General features: G+C 72.2%; 2 protein-coding genes across 2 annotated transcripts; both read left to right on the top strand.

Moving 5' to 3' along the window:
* Positions 1-8,276: 8,276 nt before the first annotated feature.
* Positions 8,277-11,947, top strand: EPO (erythropoietin). Its single transcript, XM_082339067.1, is given in 7 exon segments — positions 8,277-8,389; positions 8,765-8,883; positions 8,885-8,890; positions 9,919-10,005; positions 10,818-10,982; positions 11,684-11,701; positions 11,703-11,947. Coding segments are annotated over 7 exon segments (516 nt in total). The 5' UTR covers positions 8,277-8,376; the 3' UTR covers positions 11,811-11,947.
* A 1,684-nt stretch (positions 11,948-13,631) lies between these two features.
* On the top strand, positions 13,632-23,356 carry LOC309604147 (transferrin receptor protein 2-like; the record flags this gene model as incomplete). Its single annotated transcript, XM_082339062.1, has 18 exons — positions 13,632-13,664; positions 13,892-14,102; positions 15,324-15,510; positions 15,886-16,020; positions 16,351-16,456; positions 16,653-16,775; positions 17,146-17,262; positions 17,637-17,773; positions 18,176-18,342; positions 18,742-18,861; positions 19,163-19,245; positions 19,324-19,387; positions 19,488-19,555; positions 19,641-19,717; positions 19,831-19,915; positions 20,965-21,177; positions 21,727-21,867; positions 22,745-23,356. 18 exons carry the CDS (start codon positions 13,632-13,634, stop codon positions 23,354-23,356), a joined length of 2,679 nt encoding a protein of 892 aa, XP_082195188.1.
* Positions 23,357-23,830: the final 474 nt, after the last annotated feature.

Below are 23,830 nucleotides of genomic sequence, written 5' to 3'. Positions count from 1 at the left end.
GGGTGCGGGGTGGGGGAGGGGCCTGTAAACATTCTGCCACTCTCGGGGGGGGGAGGGGTGGGGGAGCCCCTCCCCCCACGCAGGAGATAGAGGGTGGGGGAGGGGCTCATACCCCTCCCCCCCCTTACATTCAACGGCACCGCCCCCGGTGGGGGAGGGGTTGGCACGTGGGGTGGGGGGAGGGGCGGGGGCTCCGGCCTTATTGCTGGGGGGTGGGGGAGGGGCTGGGGGGAGGGGCACACGCGGAGGGGGAGGGGCGGCGCCGACCCGGGTTTTGCTTTAAAAAACAACAAAACCGAAATCGCCCGAATTCCCCCCAAATCCGCCCCTCCCCCCCCCCCCGTCACGGCAACAGACTGCAGGGGGGCGGGGCCTGAGCCGAGGGGTGGAGCCAAGCCGGGGGCGTGGCCGGGTGGGGGAGGGGGCGTGGTCTGAGGGGAGGGGGCGGGGCCTGGCTGCCCCCTATGGGGGCTGTAAACACGGGCCGGGGGGGGAGGGGCGGCCGGGGGGGGAGGGGCGGCCGGGGGGGGGGAGGGGCCCCTTGTGCAAGGAGTCCAGCTCCGCTATGGGGCAGCCCTGGACCCGCCGTGGGGCAGCGCCGGCGGCCGTGGGGCGGCACCGGCTGTGGGGCAGCTCCAGCCCCTCTGGGGTGGCCCCGTCCCGTCCCGCCGTGGGGCTGGCGTTTGTCCGTGGGGGGCGGCTCCCGGCCCCCTTCGCCGTGGGGCAGCTCTGAGCCGGCCGTGGGGCAGCGCCGTGGGGCAGCGCCGTGGGGCAGCGCCGGCACTAAAGCGCAGCTGGGGCGGTCGTGTCGGCCGTAAGGTGCTCACTGGGGCGCCGGGGGCGGCCGTGGGGCGGCCGTGGGGCGGCCGTGGGGCAGCCGTGGGGCTCGGTACTCCTCCACCATCTCCACCTCACCCCCGGGGCCGTGCAGCGAGTAGCCTGGGGGGGGAGGGGAAGGGGGTCAGTGGCCCCCCCCAGCCCCACATGGAGCCCCCCAACACCCCCCAGCCCCACACTGAGCCCCCCATCACCCCATAGAGCCCCCCCAGCCCCACACTGAGCCCCCCAACACCCCATAGAGCCCCCCCAATGTCACCCCATGACCCCCCCCAGCCCCCACACGCTGGGTGTCCCCTCCCCCCCCGTACCCAGGATGCTGGGGTCGCTGTGCAGCAGCAGCAGGGGGCGCTGTTTCCCCCCCCCCCCGTGGGGGGTGGCTTTGCCCTGGGGCGGGGCCAGGCCTCGAAGGGGGGGAGGGGCTCCACCCCCGGCCCTGGGGGGAGGGGATGGAACCGGGGGGGCCCAGGCAGCTGGGACCCCCTCCCGCTAATTAGTGTGTGTCCCCCCCCGGGGACACTGATTGCCCCCCCCCCGGGGTCACTAACTGCCCCCCCATCACTAACTGCCCCCCCCCGGGGTCACTAACTGCCCCCCCCATCACTAACTGCCCCCCCCCCGGGGTCACTAACTGCCCCCCCCATCACTAACTGCCCCCCCCATCACTAACTGCCCCCCCCCCGGGGTCACTAACTGCCCCCCCCATCACTAACTGCCCCCCCCCATCACTAACTGCCCCCCCCCAGGGTCACTAACTGCCCCCCCCATCACTAACTGCCCCCCCATCACTAATTCCCCCCCCCGGGGTCACGGGGGGGGCAGGGGGGGACACGGGGGGGGTGACGGCCGCCATTGCCAGGATCGGGCCCCTCGGCGGGGGGGGGGGGGGGGGAGGGGTTCAGCCCCCAACTGCCCCCCCCCGGGACCCCTGACTGCGTCTGGGGTCTCCATGGCAACGGGGGGGGGGGGTCCGGGTCGTCATGGTGACAAGGATGGGGGGGAGGGTGCGGGGTGTCCATAGCAACGGGGCTGGAAGGGGGCGTGTCTCTGGTCGTCATGGCAACGGGCCTGGTTGGGGGGGAACCCCAGGTCTCCATAGCAACAGTCGGGGGAGGGGGGGCCGTTCCGGTGTCACCATGGCAACGAGGGGGGGAGGGCAGGGTTTCCATGGCGACGGTCCCGCTCCCCCCATGCCCCCCCTTTACCGGCGGCCGCGGGGGGGGCGGGGGGGGGGGCGGGTCCCGCTCTCGCCGCCGCTTGTTTGTGTCGGGGGCCAAGATGGCGGCCCCGCGCCGCGTCACGTGACCCGGCGGCAAGGGGCGGGGCCGAAGGCCACGTGAAGCGGGCACGGACCCGCCCCGCCTTCCTGGCGTGGGGGCGGGGCCTGGGAGCGGGCGGGGTTTTGGAAAGGGGGCGGGGCCTCGCCCCCCGGAAGCGGAAGCGGCGGCGGCGGCGGAGGGGACGCGGTGAGGTGAGGGCGGGAGGGGGCTCCTGGGGGGGCTAGGGGGGCTGCTGGGTGGGCTGGGGGGCTACCAGGGGTTGTGGGGGGGCTACTAGGGGGGCTGGGGGGCTGCTGAGGAGTCTGCGGGGCTCTTGGGGGGGCTGGGGGGCTGCTGAGGGGGCTGGGGGGTTGCTGAGGAGTCTGGGGGGGTCCAGGGGGGCTCCTGGGGGGGGTCTGTGGGGCTCCCAGGGGAGTTTGGGGGGGTTTATGGGGCTGCTGAGGGGCTATGGCAGATCTATGGGGCTGGTGGGGGGGCTGTGGGGGGTCCATGGGGGTCCCAGCGGGGCTCTTAGGGGTCTATGAGGCTCCTGGGGGAGCTATGGGGGGATGCCAGGGGGTCTGGGGGGGGCTGGGGGGCTCCGGGGGGGGGGCTGGGGGGCTGCCAGGGGGTCTGGGGGGGCTAGGGGAGATCTAGGGGGGCTCCAGGGGGGTCTACAGGGGCTCTGGGGGGCAGCTGGGGGGGCTCCCGGGGGGGGCTGGGGGGCTCCTGGGGGCGTCTATGAGGGGTTGGGGGGCTGCCAGGGGGTCTGGGGGGGCTAGGGGAGATCTGGGGGGGCTGGGGGGCTCCTGGGATCCTCTTGGGCTTGGGGGGGCTATGGGGGGTCTTGGGGGGGAATTAGGGGGCTCGGGGGGGCTGTAGGAGGCCCCCGTGTCCCTGACCCCCCCCGCCCCCCCCCCCCAGGATGTCCTCAGGGGACACAGCAGCGCCGTCAGCAGCCCCGGGGGGGTCCCCGGGAGTGGGGGGGGGGCGGCGACCCCCACCACCACCGCCGCCGCCGCCGGGGCCCGGCCCCCCGCCCCCCCTCCATCCCCCCCCCCCTCCATCGCCGCCCCCCACCACCACCCCGGAGCCGACGTTTTCGTGACGGCGCGGACGGATTTCCGAGCTCAGCTCCGCCGTTGTCAGCGTCTCCTGGCTCCGGGGGGGGCGGGGGGGGGTGGGGGGTCTCGGGGGGGGGGCCCCCGTTTCCCCCCCGGGGGAATTACGCCTCCACGGGCTGGGCCTGGCCGTCCCCCGCGCCATCAACCTGGCTCTGCAGCTGCAGGCGGGGGCTCCCGGCGCCCTCCGGCTCCACGCCAGCACCTCCTCCGTCGCCCTGCCCCCCCTCGCCGCCCCCCGCCGCCGCCGGGGCCCCCCCCCCGCCTCGGGGCGGGGGCGGGGAGGAGGAGGGCGAGGGGCTGGAGGAGGAGGAGGAGGAGGAGGAAGACGGGGAGGGGGCTTCCCCCCGCCCCCGCCACAACTCCGCCATCCACATCAGGGTCTGCCGGGAGGCCCCCTGCGCTTGAGGGGGGGCCCCGGCGGGGGTGGGGGGGCCCCCCAGGCACTGCGGGGTCGGCGATCGGCAAGGGGGCACCCCAAAAATGCCCTGGAGCGCCCCAAAATGCCCTGGAGCACCTAAAAATTGCCCTGGAGCACCTAAAAATGGCCCTGGAGCGCCCCAAAAATGCCTTGGAGCGCCCCAAAATGCCCTGGAGCACCTAAAAATGGCCCTGGAGCGCCCCAAAATGGCCCTGGAGCACCCCAAAATGGTCTTGAGCACCCTAAAATGCCCTGGAGCACCCCAAAAATGCCCTGGGGCACCCCAAAATGCCCTGGAGCACCCTAAAATGCCCTGGATCGCCCCAAAACGCCCTGGGGCACCCCAAAATGGTCATGAGCCCCCCAAAAGGCCCTGGGGCACCCCAAAATGCCCCGGAGCAGCCCGAGGTGGCCCTTGGGGCGTTGCGGGTGCCTTGGCAACCTCGAAGCGTCCCTGCGGGCCACCAGGAAGCGCCACGAGTGGGAGTCGCCGTGAGCCGCCGCAAGGCAGGGCCACCGTGAGCTGTGGGCGGCCACCGTGAGCCACCATGGGCTAGGACCGCCGCAAGCTGCAGCCCCCACGAGCCACCAACGAGCCAGGGCCACCACAAGCCACTGTGAGCCACTGTGAGCCAGGGCCACCATAACCCAGAATCGCCATGAGCCACCAATGATCTTCGGGCCACCAAGCTGCCACCTACAAGCTGGGGCCAGCACAAGTCAGCATGAGCCATCACGAGCCAGGGCCACCAAGATGACACCAACAAGCCACCAATGATCTGGGGCTACCAACGAGTCACCGTGAACCGCCAACGAGCCAGGGCTACCAACAAGTGAGGCCCACCACAAGTGAAGCCACCAACAAGCCGGGGCCACCATGAGTTGAAGCCACCAAAATGCCACCGATGAGCCGGGGCCACCGCAAGCCACCATGACCATCAGCTGGGGCCACCAAGATGCCACCAACGAGCCAGGGCCACCACGAGCCACCGTGACCGACCATCAGCTGGGGTCACCAAGATGCCACCAACGAGCCGGGGCCACCATGAGTGGGAGCCACCAAGATGCCACCAACGAGCCAGGGCCACCGCGAGCCACCGTGACCGACCATCAGCTGGGGCCACCAAGATGCCACCAACGAGCCAGGGCCACCATGAGCAGGAGCCACCAAGATGCCACCAATGAGCCAGGGCCACCACGAGCAACCATGACCGACCATCAGCTGGGGCCACCAAGATGCCACCAACGAGCCAGGGCCACCATGAGCAGGAGCCACCAAGATGCCACCAACGAGCCAGGGCCACCACGAGCCACCGTGACCGACCATCAGCTGGGGCCACCAAGATGCCACCAACGAGCCGGGGCCACCATGAGCGAGAGCCACCAAGATGCCACCAACGAGCCGGGGCCACCACGAGCCACCGTGACCGACCATCAGCTGGGGCCACCAAGATGCCACCAACGAGCCGGGGCCACCATGAGCAGGAGCCACCGAGATGCCACCAACGAGCCGGGGCCACCATGAGTGGGAGCCACCAAGATGCCACCAACGAGCCGGGGCCACCACGAGCCACCGTGACCGACCATCAGCTGGGGCCACCAAGATGCCACCGACGGGCCACCCATGCCCTGGGGCCACCACGATGCCACCAAGACTCTCGACGACGCCCATCCCCCCCCAAGGACTTGCCCACCCCCCTCCCCCCGCCAGCGGACCCGGGCGTCGGGGGTTTGGGGGAGGGGACGCCCCAATAAAGACGGTGGCAGCAGCGACGCCTTGGGGCTTCGGTGGGGGGGGAGGGGCGGGGGGGGAGGGGCCGGGCTTCCTCCGCGTCACCGCTGACCTTTGGGGCAGGAAAACCCCCCCCCCGCCCCCCCCATGGACCCACGGTGGGGGGAGGGTGGGAAAACGGGGGGGGGGGGGGACGGGGGGACGCCGGCGTCCAGGCCCGCGATCGGGGGGGGGGGAGGGGCACCCCGGGCCCCCTGTTTTGGGGAGCGGGCGGCCGTTTTGGGGAGCCCCCGGTTCGGGGGGGGGCGGCGCAGGGCCCCGGCCCCTCGTTGTCCCCCCCCCCCCCCCGCCCCGGGCGCCCTTTGGCCCCGCTGGCGCCGCGGGGACCTGACCCCGGGGCCCCGGCCGTGCCGAGCCGCACGTACGGCCTGGCAGGGGGCCGGCCCGCGGCCACTGGCCACCGGCCACCGGGGTCCCCTTCCCGCCACCCGGGGGGTCCCCGCCTCCGCCACCCAACCGGGGACCCCCCTCCCCCCCGCCGTGACATTTCCCACCCCCCCCCCCCCGCGGGGCCGGGGGTCCCCACGTCTTCCCCCGCCGGGGCCACGGCGGCGCCGGCGGCCGGTGGCCGTGACGGTGACGGTGACGCTGCCCCATTGTTCGGCCGCTTCCTCCGGCCACGGCCTCCCCCCCCCGCGGGGGCACCCGCGCGTCCGGGGTCCCCGGCCCCGTGTCCCCACCTCACCCTCGGTGGCCCCGGCCTTGCCTGGGGTGGCCCTGGCCCCGCGGCCTTGTCCCTGTCCCCATGTCCCCATCCCTGTCCCCGTGTCCCCATCCCATGTCCCCGTGTCCCCATCCCTGTCCCCATGTCCCCATCCCGTGTCCCTGTCCTGTGTCCCTATCCCTGTCCCCGTGTCCCCTTCCCATGTCCCTGTCCCCATGTCCCCATCCCTGTCCCCATGTCCCCATCCCGTGTCCCTGTCCCCATCCCATGTCCCTGTCCTGTGTCGCTGTCCCCATCCCATGTCCCCATCCCTGCCCCCGTGTCCCCATCCCATGTCCCCGTGTCTCCATCCCCATGTCCCTGTCCTGTGTCCCCATGTCCCCATCCCGTGTCCCTGTTCCTGTGTCCCCATCCCTGTCCCCATGTCCCTGTCCCCATCCCATGTCCCCATCCCGTGTCCCCATCCCTGTCCCCATGTCCCCATCCCATGTCCCTGTCCCCATCCCATGTCCCCATCCCTGTCCCCATGTCCCCATCCCGTGTCCCCATCCCGTGTCCCTGTTCCTGTGTCCCTGTCCCCATCCCATGTCCCCATCCCTGTCCCCATCCCGTGTCCCTGTGTCCCCATCCCTGTCCCCATGTCCCCATCCCATGTCCCTGTCCCCATCCCGTGTCCCTGTCCCCATCCCATGTCCCCATCCCGTGTCCCTGTCCTCACACTCGTGTCTTTGTCCCCCTGTCCTCGTGCCATCCCGGTGTCCGTGTCCCCATCCCTGTCCCCTTGCCTGCATCCCTGTGTCCGTGTCCCTGTGTCCGTGTCCCCGTCCCTCTGTGTCCATGTCCACACGTCCCTGTCCTCGTGGCCTGTCCCCGTCCCCGTCCCCGCATCCCCGTCCTCCCATCCTTGTCCCCGTGTCCCCATGTCCCTGTCCCCATGTCCCCCTCCCTGTCCCCACGTCCTCATGCCCACGCCGCCATGCCCATCCCCGTGTCCCCGCCCCATCCCCGTGTCCCCAAATCTGTCCCCTCATCCCTGTCCCCATGGCCCTGTGCCGGTCCCCCCGTCACCGTCCCCATCCCGCACCTCCGTGCCCGCGTCCCCGTGTCCCCCCACCCCGGTCCCCATGTCCCCGTCCCCACATCCCTGTCCCCCAACCCTGTCCCCACGTCCCCATGTCCCCAGCTCTGTCCCCCCCATCCGTGTCCCACGTCCCTGTCCCCACGTCCCCAACCCTGTCCCATGTCTCCGTCCCCACATCCCCATCCCCCACGTCCCCCATGTCCCCAACCCTGTCCCACGTCCCTGTCCCCACGTCCCCCACGTTCCCCACATCCCCCATGTCCCCGTCCCCACGTCTCCCACATCCCCACGTCCCCCACGTCCCCCATGTCCCCAACCCCGTCCCACGTCCCTGTTCCCACGTCCCCCACGTCCCCAACCCTGTCCCACGTCCCTGTCCCCATGTCCCCCATGTCCCCAACCCTGTCCCACGTCCCCCACATCCCCACGTCCCCCATGTCCCCAACCCCGTCCCACGTCCCTGTTCCCACGTCCCCCATGTCCCCAACCCTGTCCCACGTCCCTGTCCCCACGTCCCCCATGTCCCCAACCCCGTCCCACGTCCCTGTCCCCACGTCCCCCACGTCCCCCACGTCCCCCACGTCCCCAACCCCATCCCACGTCCCTGTCCCCATGTCCCCCATGTCCCCAACCCCGTCCCACGTCCCCCACGTCCCCCACGTCCCCCACATCCCCAACCCTGCCCCACGTCCCTGTCCCCACGTCCCCACGTCCCCACGTCCCCAACCCCGTCCCACGTCCCCCACGTCCCCACGTCCCCCACGTCCCCAACCCCGTCCCACGTCCCTGTCCCCACGTCCCCCACATCCCCCACGTCCCCAACCCCGTCCCACGTCCCCCACGTCCCCCACGTCCCCCACGTCCCCAACCCCGTCCCACGTCTCCGTGCCCACGTCCCCGTCCCCACGTCCTCCCCGTGTCCCCCCTCCCCGCCATCCCGGCGCCGTCCCCGCGTGGCCGGGGAGGGGGGTGGCCCGTGGCCAGGGGCCGACGTGCGGCGGCCGGCGCGGCCTTTTCCTCGACGGCCGAACCTTGGGGGGGGGGGGAACGGATGGGAAAACCCCCCCCCAAGGGCCCTTCCGGCCCCGCGGCCCCTGGGATCAAACATTAACCGGGGACGGGGACGGGGGGGACGCGGCGGCGGGGACGGCCACAGGCCCGGGGCCACCCAGGGACCCCCCCGTGCCATGAGCAGCCGGCGATGGGGGCGGCGGGTGAGTTGGGGGGGGGGGGGGTGGGGGGGGGGGGTTGGATGCCTGGGTTCCCCTTTTGGGGTGGGGGTGGGGGTCCCCCGTCGGTGGGTGACGGCGCGGGTGGGGATGGGGCATCCTGGGAAGCGGGTGGTGGGAGGGGACGCGGGCGCCCGGGTGGTCCCAGGGGACACCGGGGGGGGGGGGGGGGGCACACAGGGACCCAGGCCTCCGAGCCCCCCCCCATCCCCATCTCCCCCCTCTGCGCCCCCCCCGGCTCCCAGTGCTCCCAGTGGGATGGTGGGGACCGAGGGGGGGGGCTGTAGCATCCCCATCCCCAGCGCAGCTTCTGGGGGGGCTCTGGGGGGGGGTCCCTCACCCCCCCCCGCCCCCCCCCAGGGCTGTGCGCGCTGGTGCTGATGCTGTTGGGGGTCCCGGGGCGCCCCGACGGCCCCCCCTCGCTCTGCGACCCCCGGGTGATGGAGAGGTTCATCCTGGAGGCCCGCGACGCCGAGAGGGGGGCTGGTGAGGGGGCGGGGACCCCACAGGGCCTGGGGACACGGGGGGGGCACGGGGACCCCCGGGGGGGGGGCGCTTGGGGACGCCATGGGGGGCACGGGGACCCCCTGGGAGTTGGGGGACACTGGGGGGGGGGGCACAGGGACCCCCTGGGGGGGTGGGGGGAGGTTGGGGACATCATGGGGGGCACAGGGACCCTCTGGGGTGGCCCTGGGGGGGGTGGGGGACACCATGGGGGGCACAGGGACCCACTGGGGGGGGTTGGGGACATCATGGGGGGCACAGGGACCCTCTGGGGTGGCCCTGGGGGGGGTGGGGGACACCATGGGGGGCACAGGGAACCCACTGGGGGGGGGTTGGGGACATCATGGGGGGCACAGGGACCCTCTGGGGGGGTGGGGGGAGGTTGGGGACATCATGGGGGGCACAGGGACCCCCTGGGGTGGCCCTGGGGGGGGTGGGGGACACCGTGGGGGGCACAGGGACCCACTGGGGGGGGTTGGGGACATCATGGGGGGCACAGGGGACCCTCTGGGGTGGCCCTGGGGGGGGTGGGGGACACCATGGGGGGCACAGGGACCCACTGGGGGGGGTTGGGGACATCATGGGGGGCACAGGGACCCTCTGGGGTGGCCTGGGGGGGGTGGGGGACACCATGGGGGGCACAGGGACCCACTGGGGGGGGTTGGGGACATCATGGGGGGCACAGGGACCCCCTGGGGTGGCCCTGGGGGGGGTGGGGGACACCATGGGGGGCACAGGACCCACTGGGGGGGGTAAGGGACATCATGGGGGGCACAGGGACCCTCTGGGGTGGCCCTGGGGGGGGGTGGGGGGACACCATGGGGGGCACAGGGACCCACTGGGGGGGTTGGGGACATCATGGGGGGGGACAGGGACCCTCTGGGGGGGGGTTGGGGGGCCTGGGGACACCATGGGGGGCACAGGAACCCCCCTGGGGGGCTTGGGGACACCATGGGGACACCGTGGGGCCGGGGCGGGTGGGTGGCAGCGTCCCCCTCCCCACCCCCCAGGCCGGCTGCGGCCCCCCCTGTGACCTGCCCGAGGCGGTGGCCGTCCCCGACCCCGGCGTCAACTTCAACGACTGGCGGCGGATGGACGTGAGTGGGGAACCGGGGCGAAACGGGGGGAAATCGGGGCAAAACGGGAGAAATGGGGGAAAAAACGGGGTGAAATTGGGCAAAATGGGGAGAAACGGGGGGAAATTGGGAAAAACGGGGTGAAATGGGGAAATCGGAGCAAAACAGGGAGAGATGGGGAAAAAAATGGGGAGAAATGGGGGAAAGCGGGGTGAAACTGGGAGAAATGGGGCAAAATGGGGAGAAACTGGGAGAAACGGGGTGAAATGGGACAAACTGGGCTGAAACAAGGGGAAATGGGGAGAAACGGGGCAAAATACGGAGAAATGGAGAGAAATGAGATGAAACGGGGAAAAATGGGAAGAAATGAGATGAAACAGACCAAGAAATGGGGCAAAATGGGGAGAAACGGGGCAAAATGGGCAAACTGGGGCAAGATGAGGCGAAACAAAGAGAAATGGGGCAAAATGTGGTGAAATGGGGAAAAACAGGGAGAAATGGGGAGAAATGGGGCAAAATGGGGAGAGAGGGGGAGAACGGGGATGAACTGGGATGAACTGGGGGTGAACTGGGATGAACTGGGGGTGATGGGGAGTGGGGGGGGTCCCCAGGGGTGGTGGCTGTCCTGGGGTGCCCCTGGGTGTCCCCATGTGCCCCCCGTGCCCCCCAATGTCCCCCCCGGCCCTGTGTCCCCCCATGACCCCCCATGACCCCCCGTCCCCATGTGACCCCGTGACCCCCAACGTCCCCCCTGTGCCCCCCGTCCTCACGTGACCCCCACGCCCCCCGTCCCCCCGATGTCCCCCCGTGACCCCCCCCGTCCCTGCCCGCAGGCGGGGGCGCGGGCGCGCGAGGTGGGGGGGGGGCAGGCGGTGCTGGTGGCCGCCGTCCTGCGGGCGCGGGAGCTGCTGCCGGACCCCCGCCTGCGCCCCACCCTCGACCGGGCCTACGGCGCGGCCCGCAGCCTGGCCCGCCTGCTGCGGGGGCTCCCCGTCCCGGTACGGGGGGTCCCTGCCCGGGGCTGGGGGGGCTGGGGGGTCCGGGGGGGGGTCCTTGCCCTGGTATGGGGGGGCTGGGGGGTTTTGGGGGGGTCCCCATCCTGATATGGGGGGCTGGGGGGTCCTGGGGGGGGTCCCTGCCCTGGTACAGGAGGGCTGGAGGGGTTCTGGGGGGGTCCCCTTCCTGATATGGGGGGCTGGGGGGGGCCTGGGGGGGGGGTCCTTGCCCTGGTATGGGGGGGGCTGGGGGCTTTTGGGGTGTCCCCATCCCGATATGGGGGACTGGGGGGTTCTGGGGGGGTCCCTGCCCTGGTATGGGGAGTTCTGGGGGGGTCCCTATCCTGATATGGGGGCCTGGGGGGGGTCCCTGCCCTGGTATGGGGAGTTCTGGGGGGGTCCCTATCCTGATATGGGGGGCTGGGGGGGCCTGGGGGGGGGTCATTGCCCTGGTATGGGGGGGGCTGGGGGGTTTTGGGGGGTCCCTGCCTTGGTATGGGGGGGGCTGCGGGAGGTCTGGAGGGGTCCTGGGCGGGGGCGTCCCTGTCCAGGTACAGGGGTCCGGGGGGGTCCCCATCCCAGTATGGGGGGGGCTCCCCTCTCCCAGTAAGGGGGGGAATGAGGGGGGAACGGGGTCCTGGGGGGGGACTTGGGGGGCCCTGAGGGTCCTGGGGGGTCCCTGACCCCCCCCCGCTGCCCCCCAGGACCCCCCCCGAGCCGACCCCCCCCCCCGAGCTGCGGGTGCGGACCCTGGCCCGGCTGCTGGGCGTCCACAGCAGCTTCCTCCGCGGGAAGGTCCGGCTCTTCCTCGCCGACGCCTGTCGCCGATGACAGACAGCTGTCAATCATCCATCCCGTCCCCATCCCCCAACTCCCCCCCCCCCCCCCCCCGCGGACCCTCCCCCCGGCACGTTGGACGTACCGGCAGGTGATTGACAGCTGTCAATCATCCTCCTCCTGCCTGAGCGACCCGGTTGATTGACAGCTGCCCGTCACAGGCACGCCCAGGCCCTGCGGGCGATTGATTGACAGCTGTCACTCAGGGGAGACGCAAACCCCCACCCCCCCCCAAATCCCACCCCCCCCCCCCCCCGTAACTTAATACAAACACGACGGTATTTATCTGAGCTGCGCCCCCGCCTCCTCCCTGCGCCCGGACCCCTGGGACCCCCCCCAAACCCCTGGGACCCCCCCAAAACCCCTGGGACCCCCCCCAAACCCCTGGGATGCCCCCCAAACCCCTGGGACACCCCCAAAACCCCTGGGACCCCCCCCAAACCCCTGGGACACCCCCCAAACCCCTGGGACACCCCCAAAACCCCTGGGACCCCCCCCCAAACCCCTGGGACCCCCCCCAAACCCCTGGGACACCCCCAAAACCCCTGGGACCCCCCCCAAACCCCTGGGACCCCCCCCCAAACCCCTGGGACACCCCCAAAACCCCTGGGACCCCCCCAAACCCCTGGGACCCCCCCCTCAGATGTCTGGGTCCGCTCCCAGATGCTTGGGTCCCCAAAAGCTCCTGGGGCCCCCCCAAAGCCCCTGGGGCCCCTCCTGGATGCCTGGGTCCCCCCCAAAACCCCTGGGACCCCCCCAAAACCGCTAGGTCTCCCCTGGATGCTTGGGTCCCCAAAAGCCCCTGGGACCCCCCCAAAGCCCTTGGGACCCCCCAAAACCTCTGAGTCCCCCCCCCCCGGACTCCTGGAGCCCCCCCAAAGCCCCTGGGACCCCCCCCGGACTCCTGGGTCCCCCCAAAACCCCTGGGACCCCCCTGGATTCTTGTGTCCCCCCAAGACACCTGGGCCCCCCCAAAGCCCCTGGCCCCCCCCAAAGCCCCTGGGCCCCCCCCAAGCCCCCTGGGCCCCCCCCAAAGCCCCTGGGACCCCCCAAAACCTCTGAGTCCCCCCTCCGGACTCCTGGAGCCCCCTCAAACCCCTGGGACCCCCCCAAGCCCCCTGGGCCCCCCCCCAAAGCCCCTGGGACCCCCCCAAAACCTCTGAGTCCCCCCTCCAGACTCATGGATCCCCCTCAAACCCCTGGGCCCCCCCCAAGCCCCCTGGGCCCCCCCCAAAGCCCCTGGGCCCCCCCGCTGCCCCCGGGGTCACTGACCGGGGTCAGATAAGGGGAAGCCAGACCGGGCGGCGCCGGGGCGGGGCGTCCCCGTAGCCACGCCCCCTCCTCCAGAAACCACGCCCCGTTCCCCACACAGCCCCGCCCCTTCCTCCCAATGCCCCGCCCATGGCCCCGCCCCCTTTTCACGCCTCGGGAGGGGGCGGGGGCGCAGCGGGGCCGCGGGGCCGAGGGGTGAGCGGGGCCGGGGGGGGGCCGGGGGCTTTGGGGGGGTCGGGGGGGACACGGGGGGGTGGGGGGGATTTTGGGGGTGGGGGGGGACGCGGGGAGGGGGCGGGGGGGGGGGGTAAAAGTCCGGCTGGGGGCAAAGTCCACCCCATGGGGGGCGTGGGGGTGGGGCGCGGCCTCCTGGGACCCCCCGGACCCCTGGAGACCCCCAGGAACCCCCTTGGGGCCCCCCCGGGACCCCCAACCCCCCTGGGACCCCCCCAGGACACCCCCCGGACCCCCCCTGGGACCCCCAAACCCCCCGGGACCCCCCCCGGACCCCCCCGGCCGCTCTCGCCCCAGGACCCGGCAGCGATGGAGACCCTGAGACGCTGCTTCCTCGGACGGGTAACGGCCCCCCCCCCCCCCAAAAAAAGGGGACCCAGCTGTCCGGGACCCCCCAACCCCCCAAAAGGGTCCCCCCCTCCCCCCAGGGGTACTGAAGCCCCCCCAAGGGTCCCAGGCCCCCTCTCCCCCCACAAAAGGGGACCCAGGCATCCGGGACCCCCTCCCCCCCCCCGGGGGCACCCAGGCCGCCCCTCCCCCCCCGGGCGGGCGGTGACGCGGTGCCGCAGCCCCCGGGGGGAGGGGCGGTTTCCTATTGCCGGCACCGGGACCCCCGAGGGGGGGGAGGGGAGCAGGAGGAGGAGGAGGAGGGGGGGGACCCCATCGTCCGGTTGCCCCGCCCCGGGCCCCGCCCACGGCGCAGGCCACGCCCACTGCCCCGCCCACGGCTCCACCCCCTCGCCACCCTGGCGCTGGGCTCCGCCTCCGCCTTCCTGGCCGGTAGGGAACCGCAGCGACCCCCTTACACCCTTACACCCCGTTACCCCTTGCACCCTTACACCCCCCTTACACGTCCTTACACCCCTTACACCCTTACACCCCGTTACCCCTTACACCCCGTTACCCCTTGCACCCCTTACACCCCCTTACACCCCCTTACACCCCCTTACACCCTTACACCCCTTACACCCTTACACCCTTACACCCCGTTACCCCTTGCACCCCTTACACCCCCTTACACCCCCTTACACCCCTTACACCCTTACACCCCCTTACCCCTTACACCCCTTACACCCCCTTACACCCCCTTACACCCCCTTACACCCCTTACACCCTTACACCCCGTTACCCCTTGGACCCCTTACACCCCCTTACACCCCCTTACACCCCCTTACACCCCTTACACCCTTACACCCCGTTACCCCTTGGACCCCTTACACCCCCTTACACCCCCTTACACTCCCTTACACCCCTTACACCCTTACACCCCTTACGCCCTTACACCCCGTTACCCCTTGCACCCCTTACACCCCCTTACACCCTCTTACGCCCCCTTACACCCCTTACACCCTTACACCCTGTTACCCCCTTGCACCCCTTACACCTTCTTATGCCCCCTTACACCCCTTACACCCTTACACCCCGTTACCCTCTTGCACCCCTTACACCCCCTTACGCCCCCTTACACCCCCTTACACCCTTACACCCTTACACCCTGTTACCCCCTTGCACCCTTACACCCCCTTACACCCCCTTACACCCCTTACACCCTTACACCCCGTTACCCCTTGCACCCCTTGCACCCCTTACACCCTTACACCCCGTTACCCCTTACACCCCTTACACCCTTACACCCCATTACCCCTTGCACCCCTTACAGCCCCTTACACCCTCTTACGCCCCCTTACACCCCTTACACCCTTACACCCCGTTACCCCTTGCACCCCTTACACCCCCTTACACCCCCTTACGCCCCCTTACACCCCCTTACACCCTTACACCCTTACACCCCTTACACCCTTACACCCTGTTACCCCCTTGCACCCCTTACACCCCCTTACACCCCTTGCATCCTTACACCCCGTTACCCCCCGTTACCCCATTACGCCCCGTTACCCCACCACTGCCTGCCCCAGCCCCGCCCCCGGCTGTAGCCCCGCCCCCCAGGCCCCACCCCCCTCTGGCCCCGCCCATGCCCTGTTCTCCCCTCCCCCCCCACAGGGCTGCTGGTGGCTGGGATTGGCCACGCCCCCTGCAGGGGCGGGGCAGGGGCGGGGCCTGACCTGGGAGGCTCCGCCCCAGAGGAGGTGGAGGGCGGGACCAGCGCCGAGGCCCCGCCCCCCCGGCCCCGCCTGCGAGAGCTGCTGCAGCGGCACCTGCGGGAGGAGCGGGTGGAGGCCTGGGTGCGGTGAGTGACCCCTGACCCCTGACCCCTGACCCCTGACCCCACCCCGACCTCGTGGGAGGGGCCCATTGCCGCCTGGGTCTGTGGAGCCTGACCTTGACCCTTGACCCCTGACCCCCTGGTCCTCACGCCTGACCCCAACCCTGACCCCATGAGGTGGCGTTCTGACCCCTGACCCTTGACCCCAACCCAATCCTGACCCTGGAGGGGTACCCTGACCCTTGACCCTTGACCCTGCAGGCCTGCCCTTACCCCCTTGGCCCCTGACCTCTGACCCTGGCATCCTGACCCCTGACCCCAACCCTCACCCCGGGGGGGGCACTTCCGCTTGCCGCCTGCCCATGACCCCTGACCTCTGACCTCTGACCCCGCCCGCAGGGAGGTGAGCGCGGGGCCGCACGGGGCGGGGTCGGAGCGGGGGCGGGGCCTGGCGCAGGCCGTGCTCAGCGCCATGGTGGGGGCGGGGCTAAGCCGGGTCTGGAGCCGCCCCCAGCCCCTCCCCCTGCCCACACGGTAAGGGGGCGGGGCCGGGGTGGGGTCAGGGGTCATGGGGCGGGGCCAGGGTACATGGGGGTTCGTGCAGAGGTCGGGGGGCCGGGGGTCATGGTGGGGGAGGGGTCCTGGGGGTGGGGGCGAATGGGGTCACAGGGGTCACTGGGGGGGGTATGGGGGTCACAGGGGTCAGGGGTCACGGGAGGGATGGAGGGTGCCAGGGGGGTCACAGAAGGTCAAAGGTTACAGGGGTCATGGGGGGACGGGGTATGGGGGGGTCTCGGGGGGCTGGGAGGGCTGCTGGGGGGAGCCTGACCCCTGACCCCTGACCCCTGACCTCTGCCCCCGCAGGGGGTCGGCGTCGCTGCTGTGGGTGGACGCGGGGGGGCGGGAGCTGGAGCGGCTCCGCCTCGACCCCGAGGCCTTCTGCGCCTGGAGCGCCCCCGGCAACGCCACGGTAACCCCCGACCCCTGACCCCTGACCTCTGACCCCGACCCCTGACCCCGACCCAACCCTGAGCCTGACCCAACCTGAGCCCCAACCCCTGACCTTGATACTGACCCTGACCCCAACCCCGACCCCTGACCCCAACCCCTGACCCGACCCCTGACCCCCGACCCCCGACCCCTGACCCCTGACCCCTGACCCGCAGGGGGGGCTGGTGTACGGGCACTACGGGCGCCCCCAGGACCTGGCGCTGCTGCGGGCGCGGGGGGTGTCGCCGCGCGGGAACCTGCTGCTGCTGCGCCTGGGCCGGGGGCCCCCCGCCGCCAAGGTGGGCTGGGGGAGGGGCTGGGGGAGGGGCCGGGGGGAGGGGCCGGGGGAGGGGCAGGAGGCTGGGGTCCCCTGGGGGGGACAGGGCTGGATGTCAGGGTCCCCTGGGGGGGGAGGGGCAGGATGCTGGAGTCCCTTGGGGGGGGAGGGGAGGATGCTGGGGTCCCCTGGGGGGGGGAGGGGCCCTGGGGGGGAGGGGAGGATGATGCGGGGTCCCCTATGGGGGGGGAGGGGAGGATGCTGGGGTCCCCTGGGGGGGGAGGGGCCCTGGGGGGGGAGGGGAGGATGACGCGGGGTCCCCTGGGGGGGGAGGGGCCCTGGGGGGGGAGGGGAGGATGACGCGGGGTCCCCCCGCGCGCCTGGGTCCGCAGGTGGCGGCGGCGGCGGGGGCGGGGGCCATCGGGGTCCTGCTGTACCCCGACCCCCAGGACACGGCCGGGCCCGGGGGGGGCCCCGGGCTGGGGGGGGACACGGCCGTGACCGTGCACGTGAGTGGGGGGGGCTGGGGGCCACTGGGGGGGGGAGGGGTCTCTGTGGGCCTTAGGGGGGGTGGGGGGAAGATTTGGGGGGGGGCTGGGGAGATTTGGGGTGCTCAGAGGGTGGGGGTGGGGGGTTAGGGGGCTATGGGGGGATTTGGGGGCGCTGGGGGGTGGGGATGGGGGGGTACGGGCAGATTGGGGGGGGCTGGGTGGCAATGGGGGGGCTGGGGATGGATTGGGGGGGCTGGGAGGGAATTGGGGGGTGGGGGAGGGGGCTGAGGGGGATTTGGGGGTGTTTGGGGGGGGCTGGGGGGGGTGGGGATCTGGGGGGAGGTTTGCGGGGGCCCCGGGGGGGGTCCCCGGGTCTGATTCACCCCCCGCAGGTGCAGGAGGGCTCGGGGGACCCCTACAGCCGGGGGTTCCCCTCCTTCACCGGCCGGGCCCCCCCCCGCCGCCCCCCGGGGCTGCCCCCCATCCCCGCCCACCCCCTCAGCGCCGCCGCCGCCGCCCGCCTGCTGCGGTACGGGGGGGGGGGGGGGGCGGGGTCCCCCCGATGGGGGGGCGGGGGCGGGGTCCCCACCAACCTGCTGGGGGCTGGGGGGGCTCCGCCGCCGCACCGGGACCCCCGGGGGTGGGGGGGCGGAGTGAGCGGGGGGGGCGCAGGTGCTGGCGGGGGCGGTTGGAGCCTCGTTAGGAGCAGCTGGGGGTAATTAATGAGGGGTCACGAGGGGTCACGAGGGGTCAGGAGGGGTCATCGGCCCTGGGCGGCCCGGGAGGGGGCCCCCACACCCGGGTCCCTGGGGGGGGGTCGGGTTCCTGAACCCCCCCCGGGCACCCCCAGACCCGTGGGTCCCTGGGGAGGGGGCGCGGGGGTCCCGGACGCCCCGGCCCCCCCCGACGCCCCGGTCCCGTCCGCGCGCAGGGCGCTGGGGGGGCCGCGGGCGCCGGCGCAGTGGGGCCCCCCCGGGCGGGGGCTCCAGTACCGGCCGGGCCCGGGGGGGCGGCGGCTGCGGCTGAGCGTGGCCGCGGGGACGAGGCCGGGGACCCTCACCAGCGTCTTCGGGGCCCTGGAGGGGCGGCTGGAGCCCGGTGAGGGGGCGGGGCCGGAGGGGGCGGGGCCGGAGGGGGCGGGGCCAGGGGGCGGGGCTACAAGGAGGGTGGGGCCATGGAGGGGAAGGCCAAGCCCTGGGGGGCTGCCATGGGGAGGATGCACTGGGGGGGGGGTTGGGGGTGTGGCCTGTTGGGGTGTGGTCAGTTGGGGTGTGGCCAAGGGGGGTGGGAGCAAGGGGGCGGGTCAACCCCTGCGTGGCAGTGCTGTAGGGGGCGTGGCCAATCTGGGAGGGGTGGGGCTAAGCCTGGGGTGGGTGGGGCTAAGGGGGAGGGTGGAGCCTGGAGGAGGTGGGCGGGGGGACCCAGTGGGTGGTGCTGTCCCCCTTAGGGGGTGTGGCTTGAGGGGGGTGGAGCCTGCCTGACCCCACCCCCTCCCAGACTGTTACATCATCGTGGGGGCGCAGCGGGATTCGCTGGGGCCGGGGGCGGCGGCCTCGGGGGTCGGCACCGCCCTCCTGCTGGAGCTCGCCCACCTCTTCGCCGCCATGGGGCGCGACGGTGAGGGCGGGGCCGGGATGGGGCGGGGCCAGAATGGGGTGGGGCCGGGGGCGGGGTCATGGGGGGGTGGGGAAAAGGCGGGGGGTGGGGAAAAGGCGGGGGTTGGGCCCCTCCCTGGATGCCTGGGTCCCCCCCCATCCTTGGGTCCCCTCCCCCCCCCATGGGTCCCCCCCCGCCTTCCTCGGGGTCCCCTCCCCTCCCATGGGTCCCCTCCCCCTCCTCGGGGTCCCCTCCCCCCCCCCATGGGTCCCCTCCCCCCCCCATGGGCCCCCCCCCCGACGCCGGGCCCCCCCCCCCGCAGGCTTCCAGCTCCGGCGGACGCTGCTCTTCGTCAGCTGGGACGGGGGCGAATTCGGGCATTTGGGGGCCACCGAGTGGCTGGAGGTGAGCCCGGGGCCCCTGACCCCCCCGTGACCCCCCCGTGACCCCCCGTGACCCCCCCGTGACCTCCGTGACCCCCAGGGGTACCCCGACCTCCTGCACACCAAAGTGGCCGCCTACATCAGCCTGGACCAGGCCGTGCTGGGTGAGCCCCTCCCCCACCCCCTGGACCCTCCCCCAAGGTGAGGGGGGGAGGGGTGGGGGGGTCCCCTCTAACCCCCCCCCCCCTCCCCCCCCCCATGCAGGTGACGACCGTTTGGTGGCCAAAACCAGCCCCACACTGGTCAACCTCATCGAGAGCGCCCTCAGCCAGGTGGGGGAGGGGTGGGGGGAGGGGTGGGGGGAGGGGTCCCGGATGCCTGGGGTCCCTCACCCCCCCCTCCCCTCCCCCCCCCAAGGTGGAGAGCCCCAACGAGGGTGGGAAAAGCCTCTTGGAGCAGGTGACGAGGCCGGGCCGGGCCTGGGAGAGCGACGTGTGAGCGCCGGGGGGGAGGGGCGGGGGGGAGGGGTCCCCTTTGGGGGTGGGGGCAGGGCCCGGACACCTGGGTCGTTTCCCCTCCCCCCACCCCCCCACCCCCCCCATTCCAGGATCCGGCCGCTGCCCCCCGAAAGCGGCGCCTTCCCCTTCACCGCCGCCGCCGGGGTCCCGGCCGTGGAGCTCGGCTTCGACGAGGTGGGGAGCCCCCGTGTCCCCGCGTGTCCCCGTGTCACCCCCTGTCCCCAGCACCCACCCCCCCCCGATGGCCCCGTGTCACCCCCGTGTCCCCGTGTGTCCCCGTGTCACCCCCTGTCCCCAGCACCCACCCCCCCCCGATGGCCCCGTGTCACCCCCTGTCCCCAGCACCCACCCCCCCCCGATGGCCCCGTGTCACCCCCGTGTCCCCAGCACCCACCCCCCCCCGATGGCCCCGTGTCCCCGCGTGTCCCCGTGTCACCCCCTGTCCCCAGCACCCACCCCCCCGATGGCCCCGTGTCACCCCCGTGTCCCCACCATGTCCCCATGTCCCCATCACCGTGTCCCCATGTCCCCCCGTGTCCCCCCGTGTTCCCCTGTGTCCCCCCGTCCCCCTCCATGCCCCCCACTGTCCCCATGTCCCCATGACTGGCCATGTCCCTCCGTGTCCCCCCCCATCCCCCTGTCCCCCCTTGTCCCCTCCCCATGTCCCCTCCCCGTGTCCCCATCACTGCCCATGTCCCCATGTCCCTCCATGTCCCCATGTCCCCCTCCCCATGTCCCCCCAATGTCCCCGTGTCCCCATGTCCCCCCATGTCCCCTCACCGTGTCCCCATCACTGACCGGGTCCCCATGTCCCTCCATGTCCCCATGTCCCCCTCCCCATGTCCCCAATGCCCCCCTGTGTCCCCATGTCCCCTCCCCATGTCCCCTCCCCATGTCCCCTCCCCATGTCCCCATCACTGCCCATGTCCCCATGTCCCTCCATGTCCCCATGTCCCCATGTCCCCCCATGTCCCCTCACCGTGTCCCCATCACTGACTGTGTCCCCATGTCCCTCCATGTCCCCATGTCCCCCCCCATGTCCCCAATGCCCCCCTGTGTCCCCATGTCCCCCCATGTCCCCTCACCGTGTCCCCATCACCAACCATGTCCCCACGTCCCCATGTCCCCTCCCCGTGTCCCCTCCCCGTGTCCCCATCACTGCCCACGTCCCCGCGTCCCCATCCCTCCCCATGTCCCCCTGTCCCCCCCGGTGTCCCCCGCAGGCGCCCGGCGGGTGGTCGCGGGCGGCGCTGGGGACGCGCGAGGACACGCTGGGGCGGCTGCAGGGGCGGCTGCGGGGGCGGCTGCCGGCGGTGGCCCGGGCGGTGGCCGCGGTGGCCGCCCACCTGCTGCTGCGCCTGGGCCACGACGCCCGCCTGCCCCTCGACCCCGGCGCCCTGGGGGACGCCCTGCTGCGCCGCCTGGCGCCCCTCCAGGTCAGACCAGTATGCCCCAGCATAAACCAGTATGGCACTGGGAGGGTAGCAGGGGGCACTGGGGAGGCACTGGGAGGCACTGGGAGGGTAGCAGGGGGCACTGGGAGGCACTGGGGCTGCTCCTGGGCCCTGGTGCCCTGGGGGATGCTCTGCTGCACTGCCTGGCGCCCCTCCAGGTCAGACCAGTATGCCCCAGTATAAACCAGTACGGCACTGGGAGGGTAGCAGGGGGCACTGGGGAGGCACTGGGAGGCACTGGGAGGGTAGCAGGGGGCACTGGGAGGCACAGGGGCTGCCCCTGGACCCTGGCGCCCTGGGGGATGCCCTGCTGCGCCGCCTGGCGCCCCTCCAGGTCAGACCAGTATGCCCCAGTATAAACCAGTACGGCACTGGGAGGGTAGCAGGGGGCACTGGGAGGCACAGGGGCTGCCCCTGGACCCTGGCGCCCTGGGGGATGCCCTGCTGCGCCGCCTGGCGCCCCTCCAGGTCAGACCAGTATGCCCCAGTATAAACCAGTATGGCACTGGGATGTCCCCAATGTCCCCCCAGGCGCAGGGTCTGTCCCTGCAGCGCCTGTCCTCGGCCCGCGGTGACGTCGTGCGGGCGGCCGAGACGCTGCGCCAGGAGATGGCCGGCTCGGAGGGGACCAACGAGCGCCTCAACCGCGGCTTCAACGCCCGCATCATGGCCGTGAGTGTCACCGTCACCTCCCGTTGTCACCCGGTCCCTGTCCCCTCAACACCCACATCATGGCCGTGTCACCGTCACCTCCCGTTGTCACCCGGTCCCCGTCCCTGTCCCCTCAACACCCACATCATGGCCGTGTCACCGTCACCTCCCGTTGTCACCCGGTCCCCGTCCCTGTCCCCTCAACACCCACATCGTGGCCGTGTCACCGTCACCTCCCGTTGTCACCCGGTCCCCGTCCCTGTCCCCTCAACACCCACATCGTGGCCGTGTCACCGTCACCTCCCGTTGTCACCCGGTCCCCGTCCCTGTCCCCTCAACACCCACATCGTGGCCGTGAGTGTCACCGTCACCTCCCGTTGTCACCCGGTCCCCGTCCCTGTCCCCTCAACACCCACATCGTGGCCGTGTCACCGTCACCTCCCGTTGTCACCCGGTCCCCGTCCCTGTCCCCTCAACACCCACATCGTGGCCGTGTCACCGTCACCTCCCGTTGTCACCCGGTCCCCGTCCCTGTCCCCTCAACACCCACATCGTGGCCGTGTCACCGTCACCTCCCGTTGTCACCCGGTCCCCGTCCCTGTCCCCTCAACACCCACATCGTGGCCGTGTCACCGTCACCTCCCGTTGTCACCCGGTCCCCGTCCCTGTCCCCTCAACACCCACATCGTGGCCGTGAGTGTCACCGTCACCTCCCGTTGTCACCCGGTCCCCGTCCCTGTCCCCTCAACACCCACATCGTGGCCGTGTCACCACTGCCATCACCTCTTATTGTCACCCTGTCCCCATCCCTGTCCCCGTCCCCTTGACCACATCCCCGTCCCATTGACGGTGGCCCTGTCCCCGTCCCCATTGACCACGTCCCTGTCCCCGTCCCCAGGCGGAGGCCTCGCTCCTGTCCCCCTTCGTGTCCCCCCTGGTCACCCCCTTCCGCCACGTGCTGCTGGGCCAAGGGGGCCACACGCTGCCGGCGCTGGCGGCCCAGCTGGGCGGGGGACACGGCCGGGGGACGCGAGGGGACACCGGCCACCTCTGCCTCCGCCTGGCCCTGCTGTCCTGGACCCTGCAGGGGACGGCGGGGGCTCTGGCCGGGGACACCTGGGACCGCGGGGACATCGGGGACCGGGGTGACATCTGGGATCATGGTGGCCCTGGGGACCTTGGAGACTGTGGTGGCCGTGGGGACAACGGGGACCGTGGGGACAACGGGGACAGCTGGGACCGTGGTGGCCCTGGGGACCTTGGAGAGCGTGGTGGCCCTGGGGACAATGGGGACAGCTGGGACCGTGGGGACACCTGGGACTACGAGGACAATGGGGACACCTGGGACCGTGGTGGCCTTGGGGACAACGGGGACCGTGGGGACAGCTGGGACCGTGGGGACAACGGGGACGATGGGGACCTTGGTGGCCCTGGGGACCATGGGGACGATGGGGACCTTGGTGGCCCTGGGGACCATGGTGACATCCAGGATCATGGTGGCCCTTGGTGACACCTGGGACCGTGGTGGCCCTGGGGACACCTGGGACCCCGGGGACATTGGGGACCCCCTGACCTGGGGGAGGGGACACTTGGGTCCCCCCCAGCCCCGCCCCCTCGTTTGCATATGGTGGGGAGGAGCCGCGGTCGCCGCTTTTTATTGGCTCCGACTTCGGGCCATAAATTAACAGAATCGGTTAAAAAAAGAAGTAATAAAAGCACCTGGGGGGCCCCGCCCACCCGGGCCCCGCCCACACCAGCTCCGCCCACCCGGGCCACGCCTGCTTAGACTCCACCCACCTGGGCCACACCCACACCGGGCCACACCCGTGGGCGTGGCCTCCCTGGCCCCACTCTCTTTGGCTCAACAGGAGGGGCAGGGCCGAAGACCTGTGACGTCATCATGGCCTTATGACATCACCGGGGAGGTGCAGCCCTGTGGTGATGAGGTCATGGCGGTTCCCAGGCAGGGCTGAGGTCACGAGCG

Source organism: Platalea leucorodia, assembly GCF_965183815.1.
Source record: "Platalea leucorodia genome assembly, contig: HAP1_HAP1_SCAFFOLD_396, whole genome shotgun sequence".
Lineage (NCBI taxonomy): Eukaryota > Metazoa > Chordata > Aves > Pelecaniformes > Threskiornithidae > Platalea > Platalea leucorodia.
This window is presented reverse-complemented; position numbering and strand designations above follow the sequence as displayed.